Consider the following 14,684-nt stretch of genomic DNA (forward strand, 5'->3'; position numbering starts at 1 on the left):
TACGGTACATCCTATCAAACTATGTTTTGTTTGTTCAACGGAGTAATAAGATAAATCGTTCTTAGGTTTCCACGCCAAATGCCGTTTGCTATTTGTCATTGTCCAATGAAAAACAGATTGGTATAGCAGTGCAGTCAACAATGTTTAACAAAATGTGGAAATGTTTTTCAAGTTCAACCCCCATTCAGTGTGTAGGACGTTTTGAAATCATGTTGTCCATATACAGTGTGCACATAATAACCTTTTAGCCTTTGCACTTGCACACATTCAGGTACTGTATTTGAAAGATTCTGAATACAACTGTAAATGCATCACAGTAGTAGTGTATGACCTCCCCATTATCAAGGCTGTTAGCTCTCCATAATGGCTTCTAGTGACCATATTGTTTGGGTTCAATTAATCAGGTAGAAAAAAAAAGCAGGAAAGAGGTTGAAATTGCAAAGCTATTTTATGCCAGTGATTCAGCCGTGGGAATTCTGCCGAGCTTGTTTCCATGGTTTCATATCATTCTCTCTCTTAAACATGGACTAAGGACATTCTCTGTGAAACAATGATTCAGACTGGCACTGGCGAGCAAGTCAGCCAGGCAAGTCTTGTTTTGTCGTTTGATTTAAGAAATCCTGCAATATTTCCAAAGATTTTATGCTTACTAGCCAACTGTTCCTTGCCAACAGCAAGAAACATTTAAATGGGGTCTCCCCTGCATGGAGTTTGCATGTTCGCTCCGTGCCTGCGTGGGGTTTCTCCGGGTAATCTGGCTTTCATCCCACATTCTAAAAAAACATGCAGAGTAGGTTAATTGAAGACTAAATTGAGTGAGTGTGATTGAAGGATTGCTTGGGTGCACTCCACCTCTCGCCCAGAGTCAGTCGGAATAGGCGCAACACACCCGCGACACTAGTGAGGATTAGTAGTACGGTAAATGGACGAGATGATGTTCATACTGTCTGTATAAAATGCCAGTAGAATATTATTGAAATAATTTTGATAAAACAGCCCTCAAAAAGCCAAAAATGTTATTTTGGCTATTGTAAGCAGTATAGAAAAGGAATGAACGGATTTTAAAACTTGACCTGCCGTGAGCAGAGCAACAAATCAGAGACTGTTGTGGTAGAGGTGTCACCGAAAAAGTGCGTCAATCATTGCTGTGCACACACACACATGGACTTGCACACTGATATCATCCACACCTAGTCGACCTCACACATCAGCCTTGCGTTTATGGTTTTCTTGGGTGGATTATTCAACTCTTGTGACCAAAAAAAAAAAACAGGCGTAAACATGTAACGGTGGTATCCTACGCAAATGGGTCAGAGTCCCAAGTGAAGTGAGGCAAGTGCAGTCACTCAGATTAGAAAAATGTACAGGTGTGGTCAGTCATGCCCGCAGATATAAAGTAACGGGTGTGGTCCACCAGTCATGCCCGCAGATATTAAGTTGCGGGTGTGTGTTCTGTTTGTAATTACGAGTGTACCCCTTTACGAGCGGAGGGGCCGGTGTCAGGTAAACTAAGAAGTAGAAGTAGGCTGAGCAGCAGCTCGTTGTTATAGACTGTGTGCTGGATCGTTTTTCATGTGCGCTGAGCGTGCGTAGTTGCTTAGAGGGAAAATTGGTCAAGACTACACAAAATAAGCGACGTTTCTACTCGTAACAAATTTTACGCGCGTGATTTTTCATACTTGACTGTGGAGATTTGTGATTGCAATGGTGCACGGGCGCATACGTGCCCATCAAACCACAGTGACTGCTACAGTACATATTAAAAAAGTCAACTGGCTTAATTCAGAGATAGAGGGGATGTGCTCGATTAGCTGCTGGCGGTGAACAAACATCTTAATGGTGCCTCTGTGACAACCATTAATTCTTCAAAAGGACTCAACGGAGTGTTACTCATTATGAAAGACGAATAGGCAGAGAATAAGTTGAGTTTCAACCTTTTGTACAGTAGAGTTACACGTTTGCGCCTTGTTCAGGAACAATCACATCCAGCTTGTTTTGTTATTTTCTGTTTGTATTTGTGTTTAGTTCCTCCACAGCTCCTGATCTTGCTGCTCCTTTGTAGGCTGTTTCCATGCTTCATTAGAAAATACAGAATTAAAGTGTTTGGTGAGAAGATCTTCAAACAAATGGTGACTTTCTCCTCCAGTAACCTACTCATATCCCTAAGGGTATTCTAGATGGGAATTTAAAAAAAAGTCTCTTGAGTTGACTTGATTTTAAAAGTCTTGAGTATTTTGTTCCAGAATAGCTGATTTGAATGAGTTTAATCAATTACTCACCTTCAGGTGAGTGTGTGTGCAACCACAACAAAAAGACAACAGCTCAACATGTCGAGTTACGTGAGCGCGGCCGTCAGGTTGTAGTGACTGAAAAAACAAAAATGCAAGACTCCTCTGGCAGCGAAGAGACGACAAAAGACCTGGGAGCAATTTGCTGAATGCCACATTTACAATTTTTTATTATTATTATGATTTGAATTTTGTCTAGGTGCAATCTGGTATCAGAAATGCATACAATAGTAAAGTAATTTTCTACTAAAAGTAGTTTAAAATCAAATACTAAAACATTATTGTCCAAGCAAGGAATTTTGCCTGGCCATGACTGGACCTCACTTTGGTTTTCTTCCTGCTAATTTGACAATTGATTAAAACATTAATTCAATAGTTAGCATCTTAATTTAACACAATTTGTGTCATTGATTTGTAGACTAAAATGTAACAGTCTATATCAGTGTTTCCCAATCTTTATTGAGCCAAGACACCCATGTTACCTGAGAAAAATCTCATGCCACACAAACAAAAATCACCCAAAGAGTTTGTATACCAAAATAAGAATTGTCCATCCATCCATATTATAAACCGCTTATCCTCACGGGGGTCACGGGTGTGCTGGCGCCTACCTCAACTGACTTCGGAGGGGAGGCAGGCACACCCTGAACTGGTCGCCAAGCATTTGCAGAGCACATACACATGTACACAGTTGTCAAACTGGTGGCCCAGGGCCCAGATCCGGCCTGCCATATTGTTTTATGTGGTCTGCGAAAGCAAATCAAAATAGCTAATTGTGTTCCAGTATTGTATGTATGTATTTCTTTCGGCTTGTCCCGTTAGGGGTCGCCAAAGCGTGTCATCTCAGATGAACGCTCATATTTGTTTGGCACAGTTTTTTTCCACCGGATCCCCTTCGTCATGCAACGCATTTATCTGGAGAGAGAGCTAGAGCCTATCCCAGCTAACTTCAGGCGAAGGCAGACTACAATCCGAACTGGTCGCCAGCCAGTCACAGGGAAGATATCGACACCATCTGCCATCTGAGTGGGAATCGATCCTATGCTGGCTGCACCAAAGGCAGGCGTGTGCACCAATACAACATCACTGATTTAATTGTGTTCCAGTGTAATGGTGAAATATTGCAAGCATTTTTGTCACCAATCCCGCTTTGAAAATACGAGGGTTTTTTTTTATGGGCTTCTGGAATTACAACTGGTTATTCAATTTGTTGCGTATGTCTAATTATATGAGGTGATCATTCCTTCATACGGGTTCAAAGTCATAACGGACCTTCAGGGGAAGTCAAAACTACGACGTGGTCCGTGACAAAAATGAGTGTGACACCCCTGAGGCAAACAATCATTCACACTCACATTCAAACCTTTGAACAGTTTAGAGTCTTTAATTAACCTGCCATATGTGCTTTTGGAAAGTGAGAGGAAACCAGAGTACAGTACCTGGAGAAAATCCACAAAGACGAGGGGAGAACAGATATTTTGTAATATAATGGAAGCATACATAAATGTACTGTGGATACAACTTTATCGACAGTTTGAAAATTTACCACGAACTAGACTGAGCCCAAGTACCAGTAGTTCCCTCTAATTTTTTACGTCTCTGAGCAAACACACTAAGGCCGTGAGCAACATCAGACATGCACTGTGGTCAGATAAGTCTCATCCATTGAAGTTACATGCCTCATTCAAAGATTCAGATTACACCATTTACATTCCCATCAGAACATATTTCAGCACAATTTTGTGTTTTTGTAAACTTACAATGAAAATGTCAACAACAACAAAAAATAAATACATTGTTAACCAAAGCAAGACAACTATGAACTGTAAATTTGAAATGCCGCTTCCAACTTTGTTTCAGTTTTTTTTTTTAACCCACAATGATATCCCCGTCTGTTTTTCTTGGTGTAAAACTGAATTATTACTTGCAGAATGTCTTTAGCAATGGATGTTGAAAGCTGAATGATGCTACCAAACAGTTTTAAGGTTAATGTTATGAGGTGCCCCATTTTTAAAACTACAGAATTATCTTTTTGTGCACTGTATTGTCTATGCTTTCATCCTCGATCAGGCTGCCCCAAGGTGGAATTTTAAAATTATACACCATCTATCCTGCACATTCTACTTTGGCTTCAGACCAGACCTTTCTCACTCAAAAAAAGAGAAAAACTCATCCAGTTCCACCACTATTTCTTCATTATTATTATTATTCACATACTCCAACATTCCTTAAAGCAACAGCATTTCTTTTTTTTTTTTTTTTACTTTTGCCATTATTATCTCGAGTAAACATAAGCAACATGTCTTACTCATCTAAATGTTTGTGCTCAAAGAACATTTTAGATGATTTGAATGGACAGAGTAGAGCCGCTGCTCCTCCACAGCAGCACTCCCCGCAACCCTTGTGAGGACAAGAGCTAAGAAAATGGATGGTTGGATGGCTAATGAAATAATTGGACTGATTCTGGTCGGAGCTGCAGTCTCTCATGGTTGAAAAAAACAAAAAACTTGAGATTTAATAAATTATTTCCATATCAGCCAGTTCCAGTCCTTTGGAATTCATCTTTATTTTCTCAGAGTTTTTGTGCCATGAGATGACAACCATGACAGTTAGGGGGCATTCAACTTTTTTTTTTTTTTTTGCATTATGCTCTGCATCAACACACAAAACTGTTGTGGCAAGAATAATTTTGAGCAAGGCATAACATTTACACCAAGTCTGCGTTGTCTTGTTGCACATTGCAAATGTTTTGGCAAGTTACCACTCTTCGTGTTTTGTCTGAAGATTTTCCTGTTGAGACCACAGACTCTGTGTATGTGCGTGGGAAAAGTGCAGATAACGGTCAGGGGGTAAATGAAGCACACACTTCAATTATGCACCACTTAAGCAAGGACTTTTAGAGGTTCTTAATCAAGAGAGAGAGTCTCTTGATCTCATCGTCGTATATGAGGCAGGAAAGCATATCTCCATAAAAGCATGAAAGTAACGTTATGAAGGACCAAGCGCGCTCTGCCTATCTGTCGCTCTGCGCTTCAGTGACAACAAAGAAGCGTACTGAGCCCTCTGCTATACTCTCTGTACACATATAACTGCATGCCAGCCCATCCCAGCTACTCCATTATCAAGTTTGCTGATGACACAATGCTGTAACTCCCGCCATGAAAATCCTCTCGAGGGATTTGTTTTCGACAAAAAGCAGAAAGTGATGTTGGAGGCAGTACCGCGGACTCCAGCGAACTTGTTTGTTTCTATTACTTTTACCTTGTCTGGGAGTCTGTTGTTTGTTAGAAGTGATCCGCATATCATCTAAATAGGGCTCGAAACGATAGGGCAGTATTGCCCCGGTCACTTCACTCGGTTGTGAGATGTTCTCTTCTTCGAAAAGAGCTTCCGTGTCTGAAGGGGAATGTGTCCCATAGTAGCGCGTTTTCAATGGCGAATGTCCGGGGTGACGTCACGGGCAGTAGATGCAGCCAATATGGCGACCACTTGGATGTCACTTGAGTAACTTTGCGCATGGATGACAGCTCTCCGCTCATATTTATTTTTTCGTATAGACATTGAAGTGAATAACGTTAATATGTAGTTTTCATTTCGATATCTATTTTAGAATGTTTATAGGGATGACACTTGGGCTTTGAGAATCCAGTTTTACAGCCGTTTTATGTGCGCAATGCATTACGGGTTAATTATTCATACCAAAGACCGCAATCATAAATCGGTCGTAGAGGTTTTGGACTGACTCACCGAAGGACTTACCAAACATATCTTAATATTTATGAATGAAACTGTCAACTGGTGTAACGCACTGCACGGCTGGTGGGAGGAATGCTCTGTCTCATCAACAACAAAACGGGAATTACTTTGACATTTATACACTCACACAAAGTTGCCTTCATGGACCACAATCGGCATCTATCAGTTATGCTTTTACAGAAGTGTAGTGAGAATGGTGTGCTTGTCCACATTTAAGTAGTAGCAGTACTGTCTTAGCATGTCGATTCTACACTAAGTTACTAATTTAATGTGGTTTCAACCACAAAAATATTTAAGCTATTGGTTCATGTTGATGACCTCATTCTGTAACTTGCATGGCAGACATGACCAAGTAATGGATACGGTTAATGGTTTTGGTTTGTATTGTCTATAAGTGATATATTCCTGCCACTTGGTAGCTGCTGAAAGTAATTTAAAAAGTTACTTTTTATTAGTTACTTAGTTGCTTTTGAAATCAATTACTCACTAAAGTGTGTATGTTACTTTTAAGATCAAGTAACCAATGAAGTAATTACATTCTTTTTTCAAGGTAACCGTGGCAACACTTTATTTATTTATTTATTTAGGTACGTAATCTCAATAAAGGCGGCACAGTGTGGCTCAGGTATAAAGTCTTGGTCTCACAGTTCTGAGGTCCAGTGTTCGATCCTGGACCCACCTATGTGGAGTTTGCACGTTCTAACCCTTTTCTCCGGGTACTCCGCTTTCCTCCCACATCCCAAAAACATGCGTTTATTGGAGATTCTAAATTGCTCCTGGGTGTGATTGTGAGTGTGGCTGTTTGTCTCGATGTGCCCCGCGATTGGCTGGCAACCGGTTCAGGGTGTATCCTGCCTCCTGTCTGTTGACAGCTGGGGTAGGCCCCAGGATTCCCGCGACCCTTGTGAGGATAAGCAGCTAAGAAAATGTATAAATAAATCAGAATAATGTCCCTGGAATCTTTGCAAATGTTCAATTTCATCAGCGCTCTCATCAAGCTCGACACTTGCACGGCAAGGACAGAACCTCGCATTTGGAAAAGGGATGAAAGAGGGAGGCAGGTAAATGATATTCAAATGTCTCATCTCTTCATAGAGTAAAGCCGTGCCCTAGGGATCTGTCTGATGAATATTAATATGTAGTAACAGTGTAGTAGCAGTGTGCCAGGCCTGTCAGGTCTGGAGACAGGATTCTCGTTTGAGGGCAGAGAGCGTCGCTTCTCTGCCTCTCAAAGCTTTGTCAACTTGTGTTCCCTCTGCGCTACATCGGGGCTGGTGGTTGCACTCAGGAATCGCTCCTGCTTTGATATCCTTCCCCAGTCTGCCTTTGGTGTGTACTTCACAGCCACAGTGGCAGCCCTCATTAACACACTGCCGATTGTTTTCCTTTCATTGCGTTATTACCTGACTCTCTTAAACTTCTTCCCACTCGGGACATGGCAACCACAGAGACATTGCAATGGCACAAATTTTTTATAAAGGACCCATTCGGTGATGATAGAGACGGTGGCACTGAAGAAACAACAGGAAGCAGAACTGGAGGTAGCAGAAATGAAGATGTTGAGGTTCTCACTTGGAGTGAGCAGGTTGAATAGGATTAGAAATGACCTCATTAGAGGGACAGCCAAAGTTGGACGTTTTGGAGACAAGATTCGAGAGAGCAGACTTCGATGGTTTGGACAAGTTCAGAGGCGAGAGAGTGAGTATATTGGTAGAAGGATGCTGAGGATGGAGCTCCCAGGCAAAAGAGCGAGAGGAAGACCAAAGAGAAGGTTTATGAATGTGGTGAGGGAAGACATGAGAGCAGTTGGGGTTAGAGAGGAAGATGCAGGAGATAGGCTAAGATGGCAAAAGATGACACGCTGTGGCGACCCCTAACGGGAAGAAGAAGAAGAAGATTCGGTGATGCTTTAAATGTGGAACTGAAAACAATGCCTTAAAAGATGATGAAGCACAAGGAATATATAAATTAATATGAAACAAGAGTGTGAACTCTTATATTTCATTCCGTTAATCATTTTTTACAACTCTCTGTGAAGTTGCCGTTTGCAAACGTTACATTGCTAAGTGGAAATGACGCTCCGAAAAGCACAGGGATTGATTGGTCTGATGAAGTAGATATACAATACTGCAGGTTGGAACAGCTGGGGGAAGGTCTCTGGTGTGTTATGTGACAGAAGAGTCTCCGCTAGGATGAAGGGCAAAGTTCATAAAACAGTGGTGAGGCCAGCCATGATGTACGGATGAGAGACGGTGGCACTGAAGAGACAACAGGAAGCAGAACTGGAAGTGGCAGAAATGAAGATGGTGAGCAGGTTGGATAGGATTAGAAATGAGCTCATTAGAGGGACAGCCAAAGTTGGATGTTTTGGAGGCAAGGTTCGAGAGTGCAGACTTCGACGGTTTGGACATGTACGACAGACGAGTGAGTGAATATATTGGTAGAAGGGTGCTGAGCATGGGGCTCCCAGGCAAACGGGCGAGAGGAAGATGAAAGAAAAGGTTGAGGGATGTTGTGAGGGAGGACATTAGGACAGTGGGAAAAATATGACACGCTGTGGCAACTCCTAACGGGACAAGCCGAAAGGAAAAGAAGAAGGAGACTTTACTATTTTTTACCGAACCACAAAAACATGGCGTGGAAGGAAGAACGAGATGGCCACAAAGAAAAGGAAATGGGTGAGAATAATGAGGGAGTCGGGATATTTTGAGAGCATGATGCCAATTATAGTTCACTCCACTGACTCCACTCGTAAATTTTTCGAGACAGACACTTTCTGTGCTTTGTTTTCTAGCCACAGCAAAATAGGAAATTTTAAATATAGTTGTGTATTATTTTAAATCGCATTACAGATAGTGACTCACCCAGCTGGGTCTTACTTACTGTACATTAAAACTCAGGAAACGTGTTTTTAGGTGAAAGCTCTTGTGCATTTTTGAACGCCTGTTACAGCTGCAATATTGTGATACCCGTCACTGGCAATTAAAACCCTTGAATTGTAGCAAAACCTCATGCAGAGTGGTGCCAGAACCCCGCAAACTGCCTGACAGTTGAGTCCGTTTCAGCCGTGCGGTAAGCCTAATCAGGCAGACTCTATCCCGAACCTGCTTGCATGATTAAACCATCTAACACTCCTTCTACAGCCGTTGTTATCATTATTTGCCTTCTTTTTTGTTTTATGTTATGATACTCTTATTCAGAGATGCCATTTTCCAACCTTTTCCTCCTTTGAGCACATCCAAGAGCACATCCACATCCTTCTCCTGGGGTGTCGTAAATTTGTTTTGGCTTTTATGCTGGTTACCAGAGGAAACACAGCATTTTAGGACATTAGAGGAAAAAGCATAACATTACAAGGACATTGCAAATAGTTTTCTTTTTGATCAACAGAAAAAAAAATGCTAGATGAGTTTACAAATGGCCATTTTACTCACAAGCACACTAAACAAGATTATACTGTAAGAAGAGTATTGATGATATATTAGATCGACAGATAATTAGATGATAAATGATAGATAGAAAGATAATCGATGAGATTGTTGGCATAAATGTATTTTCTCAGTCCAGTCTGCCGAACTGCACCATAAATAGGGCTCCATATTGTGTATTGGCTAGATCTAGATGCATAGTGTAGACAACTACTGTCATGTTTGGCAAAGCCAAATCAAAAGAGAGCGATCTGTCCTGTTTTCAAAACTAAGTGGCATTAAATGTGGGGGTGCAGAATCTAGTTTGTGTTTTGTTGGTTTTTCTTTAAATCTGACGTGATCTGACAGGTTCTGAAGTCAAATCCCGGAATAGCTGTCAGCACCTGTTTGTCACCAGACAGCAAACAATTGTCTGATAATGTGATGAAATGATAATAATAATGCAAGTTAAGAAGAAAAAGAACACTTAGTTCAATTTTGATATAGCCCGGCAAAAGTGGAAGCATTATGGAATTGAATTGAAAAGGGGTTCTAAGAAAAAAGATTCTTCTAAGACCTTTATGATAATCCGTGACTGTCACGACCCAACGGTGCGGGGGCGGACCCAAATGCAGGACTTGGAGGCAGAGGCATAATGTTCAGTGTGGTTTATTCCAGAAACTGGGTCATACACAGTGTAGCAATCCGACAAGTCAGAGGCACAGAAACGCAAGGCTAGGCGGGATCCAAAAGACATGCAGAAAGGTCCGATGACTATAGGGCAAACACACTCAACAGGACAGGATCAAACAAAATGGCACTGAATCACTGTGACTAGGGTTACTCTAACTTACGCGTAGAAGCGGAGAGTCCCACAGGCAGTGAATGCAACTCACTAACGCAAGGCAACGAACTGCCAAATGCCAGTGAAAAAAACTCCAACTTAGATGCCTGTCTAATTACAGTCCGAATGTGAAACAGCTGTGACCGGTGACAGGTGTCACCGCCCAGAGCAGTGGCGTGGCCACGCCCCTCTTGGCAGTGGCCAAGTCTTGCCCATGACAGTGACACATTTCAGAACAATCTACCATGGTTACAAAATCCATCCATCCATTACCTGTGCTGCTCATCCTTACTCGAGTCACAGGTGTGCTGAAGCCTATCCCAGCTGTCATCGGGCGGGAGGCAGGCTACACCCTGAACCCGTTGCCAGCCAATTGTAGTGCACATAAAAACAAGACAACATTCACTTAACCTATCATGCATGTTTTGGGGATGTGGGAGGAAACCGGACTGCCTGAAGAAAACCCATGCAGGCACGAGGAGAACATGCAAACTCCACGGGGGGCCAGGAATTCAACCCCAGACCTCAGAACTGTGAGGGAGCTTCATTGTGATTTTTAAAGTAGCACAGTGCGATGAAAAAGCATTTACCCCTTTCTTGTTGTCTGATTAGTTTGCATATTCATCACCATTAATCATTTTGGACCAAGAAGAACACACAAGCTCATCTCATATTTCCCAAGAAACATTTTGAAGGAAGGTGCGCGCCCCATTACATCTGGCGTAAAAATAAAATATCATGCCAACTGTTAAACATTTTGTCTGGCAATGTAATGGTCAGGGGCCGTTTCACTCTTTCAAAACTTGGATGACTTGCTGTGATTTTCTCAACAATTGTTGTTGTTTGGTAACAAAAAATGCTTGCAATATCTCGTCATCATTTATGATTACGAGAGTTTTAAATTTTGGCTCAAATTTGAACAAAAACCATGGAAGTTGATACACATGATTTGCCTTCGCGGGCCACATAAAATCATGTGGCAGGCCACATCTGGCCCCTGGACCTTGACTTTCCAAAGGCTGGGGGGCTATGGTCCCCTCGCTCCAGAACTACGTATGGGGCTGGAGAGGAGACCAGAGTTGAATGACCTAAGGTCTGGAGAGTGAAGAATGGAGGGAGTGAGGGATAGATAGATAGATAGATAGATAGATAGATAGATAGATAGATAGATAGATAGATAGATAGATAGATAGATAGATAGATAGATAGATAGATAGATAGATAGATAGATAGATAGATAGATAGATAGATAGATAGATAGATAGATAGATAGATAGATAGAGATAGATAGATAGATATAGATAGATAGATGGGTGGGTGGGTGGGTGGGTAGGTGGGTTGGTGGGTGGGTGGGTGGATGGATGATGGATGGATGGATGGATGGATGATGGATGGATGGATGGATGGATGGATGGATGGATAGATAGATAGATAGATGATAGATAGATAGATAGATAGATAGATAGATAGATAGATAGATAGATAGATAGATAGATAGATAGATAGATAGATAGATAGATAGACCTGTGTTTGACATGGGATTCAGCAAAAACAATGAATAAAATCATTAAGTGTGGACTGCAATTTACTGTATATTTACTTGGGTTGTCTTTGTGATCTTAAAATTAGTTTGATGGAATGCGATACCCCATAAGACAATCAGAAACCACATATTTTCTTAGGGCACTATTAAAAGCCCATCTTTACACCACTGATGTCATTCTGTTCTTTACAGTGCCAACTAAATGGTATTGCCCGTGGTGGCGTTGCCGAGTGGTACCCTCCATTGTCCGTGAAACTGATTCAAGAAACATTTAATCAACAATCAATTCCACGCAATGAAAATAATTGATGATCAATTAATAACGTCCCTCGTTTGTATACCTCCTGTTCAATTGTAGTCAACCATCAGCTAAAACATTCCATTAAATATCCAAGGTTGTCTCCAACAGATGCAATAAAACAGTCGTGTTATATTACCATCATAGAATTTGATCTTGACTCTTACTTATTCTTTGGTGGCAGGGTCTGGTTAAGGCAACAACTCAGTCCAATACCATACAAGTAATCAAATATTAATTTGAGGTAAATGCACATATCTTAAGAACACAAGCTACATTGCCCCTTTTTTCCATTTATAGCTTTGTTTTTGCCTTTTCAGTGTATGCAATGTACACTTTTACCAGCGTTACCTTGAAAACGTGACTTAGCTAATTTACAGACTATTTAAAATGGGACTACCTTCCCTATAGACATTCGAAAATAGATATTGTAATGAAAAATACATATAACAGTATTCACTTCAATGTTTATACGAAAAAAAGTTGCGCATTTGAGTGTCCCTCGACATGGGACCATATTGGCTGTGGGTTTTTCATTAATAATGTACCAAAAATCATCTGTTTGACGACACTTGACTTTCAAGCTTAAAAGTAATTTACTTAAGTGATTAGCTGGTTTAAAAAGTAACTAAGTTGAAAAAAGTCAGTCCTTAGTTACTTTCAGCAGCTGCGAAGTGGTTGTAATATCATTTAAACACGGTACAAAAAAAAAAACATTACATGGTAATGAATGCCGCATAAGTTAGAGAATCATGTCATCAACATGAAGGAATGACTTAAAAACTGGTGTAGTTGAGGTCACATTAAATCACAGGAGGCGGGCTACATCCAGAACTGCTTGCCAGCCAATCGCAAGGCAAACGGCAACAATCAACCATTCACACTCAAATTCATATCTACGGGGAAATCCAGTGTCTTCAATTAAACTAGCAAGCATGGTTTAGGGATGTGGGAGAAAACCGCAGTGCTTGGAGAAAACCCAAACAGGGAGACAACAGGGAGAACAAGCATAGTGCACACAGGCGTGGCCAGAATTTGAACCCCAAACAGAACTGTGAGGCAGATGCGCCACCCTGTCAACCACTGCTCCTTATAGATATATATATATTTCAAATCCACTGAAGAGCACAGTCTGTCTACAATGCTTACCTGCTCCCAGTCTATACTTCGGAAAAATGTGTGGGACTTGATATCCGTGAAGCCTGTCTGGACCTGGCAACCCAGCCGCTCCTTGGGATCCTATTGAAATCAAGACAGCTGTTGAAAAATCTCAACTGGGGCGACTCTATCTCATAGCGAAACAATCCAAACAATGTCACATCTGGATTTCTAATATCTCCCCAAACCTAAACGCAGCTTCACGTGGAAAGCAAATGCGTCTGAATGGGGAGGATATTTCATATCACATTTCGGATATTGCAGTTCTTGAGCGAATGAAGCAATGTGGAAAATTAATAGTATGACTGATTCATCATATACATGTGCTTGAACTGAGCTTTTTTTACCACTGCAATTCCATATTCACAAATCAGAGCATTGCAAACATACATGCACCAAGTTTTGTGAAAATGATACAACAAAATTCCATTCGAAAATGATTGAGCGGTTGATCCATTCACGTTTGTGAGTGATTATTTCCGGAAGCTTTGTGGTATTGTGGGTTGAAGATAACCAAGTGCAAAGGTTGGAACTTGCTTCTGGATGTTTGTTATTTGTTTTGTGGAGTGGAGAGACTTACCCCCCCCCCCGACCCCTACTGAATATCTTTCTCTACTCTTAAGTTGCTTCGACTCATCCTGTGTGGTGAGACACACGGCCTGGAGGTGAGGTGCCTTCTCCTGAAAACCCCTTTTTTTTTTTTTTATTTTGTTTAGTGAAGAGGTTATAAGCTGCTTGTTAACATTTATATGATTCCTTTTGAGGTTTGCAGGTGAACCACAAAGATTTGCAGTCTACAAAGCAACTGCTCAAAAAATTAAGAATTTTAATGAATAATGAAAGTGTTAGGAAGAAGTAGTGTCCCTTAAGCATATTATTTAAAGTACCTAATTTTCTGCAATATAAGAGCCTTTAATTTTCCCAAAAGCCGACAGTGCACCTTACAATCCAGTACACCTTATATATGGATCAATATTGAGCCGCACCAGGTCTCACAGCTATGGTAAGCAGCCGCCGACTCTATTTTCTCCTATAGAAGAAGTAGCGCGCAGTGCATGCTGGGATATATGACTGCGCGAAGCGTGCCATTTCATTTCCATTTGGGTTTGTGTAAAGTCCCCAAAATGACTCCTGTACTACTACTACTACTACAATTCTACGTCACTGACTTTACCTTGGGGAAAATAATAAAACTGTTTATTCATTTTGGGAGTGAACGGAGTTGTTAGAATGCTGGTTCGTAATCTATTAATAAAGTTTGACTGACATTCCCTTTAGCGCAGGTCCATCTAATGGATGGATAACATAACCCCAGCCTCTACTGTAGCCTCTATTCTATGGGCCTTGTAATGCGGTGTGTCTTATAGTCCGGAAAATACGGTATGCGTAT

At 41.2% G+C, this 14,684-nt stretch overlaps 1 protein-coding gene across 4 annotated transcripts in view; it reads right to left on the reverse strand.

The window, feature by feature from the left end:
- prkcz (protein kinase C, zeta) overlaps window positions 1–14,684 on the reverse strand; it is a 91,641-nt gene that overhangs the window by 10,003 nt on the left and 66,954 nt on the right. For all 4 annotated transcript variants that reach the window (XM_061841491.1, XM_061841497.1, XM_061841506.1 and 1 more), the window contains one exon: window positions 13,286–13,375. In XM_061841491.1, the coding sequence (XP_061697475.1) occupies window positions 13,286–13,375 (90 nt within the window). The remainder of the gene's footprint in view (window positions 1–13,285; window positions 13,376–14,684) is intronic.

Source organism: Syngnathoides biaculeatus, chromosome 2 (genome assembly GCF_019802595.1).
Source record: "Syngnathoides biaculeatus isolate LvHL_M chromosome 2, ASM1980259v1, whole genome shotgun sequence".
NCBI classification, from domain to species: Eukaryota; Metazoa; Chordata; class Actinopteri; order Syngnathiformes; family Syngnathidae; genus Syngnathoides; species Syngnathoides biaculeatus.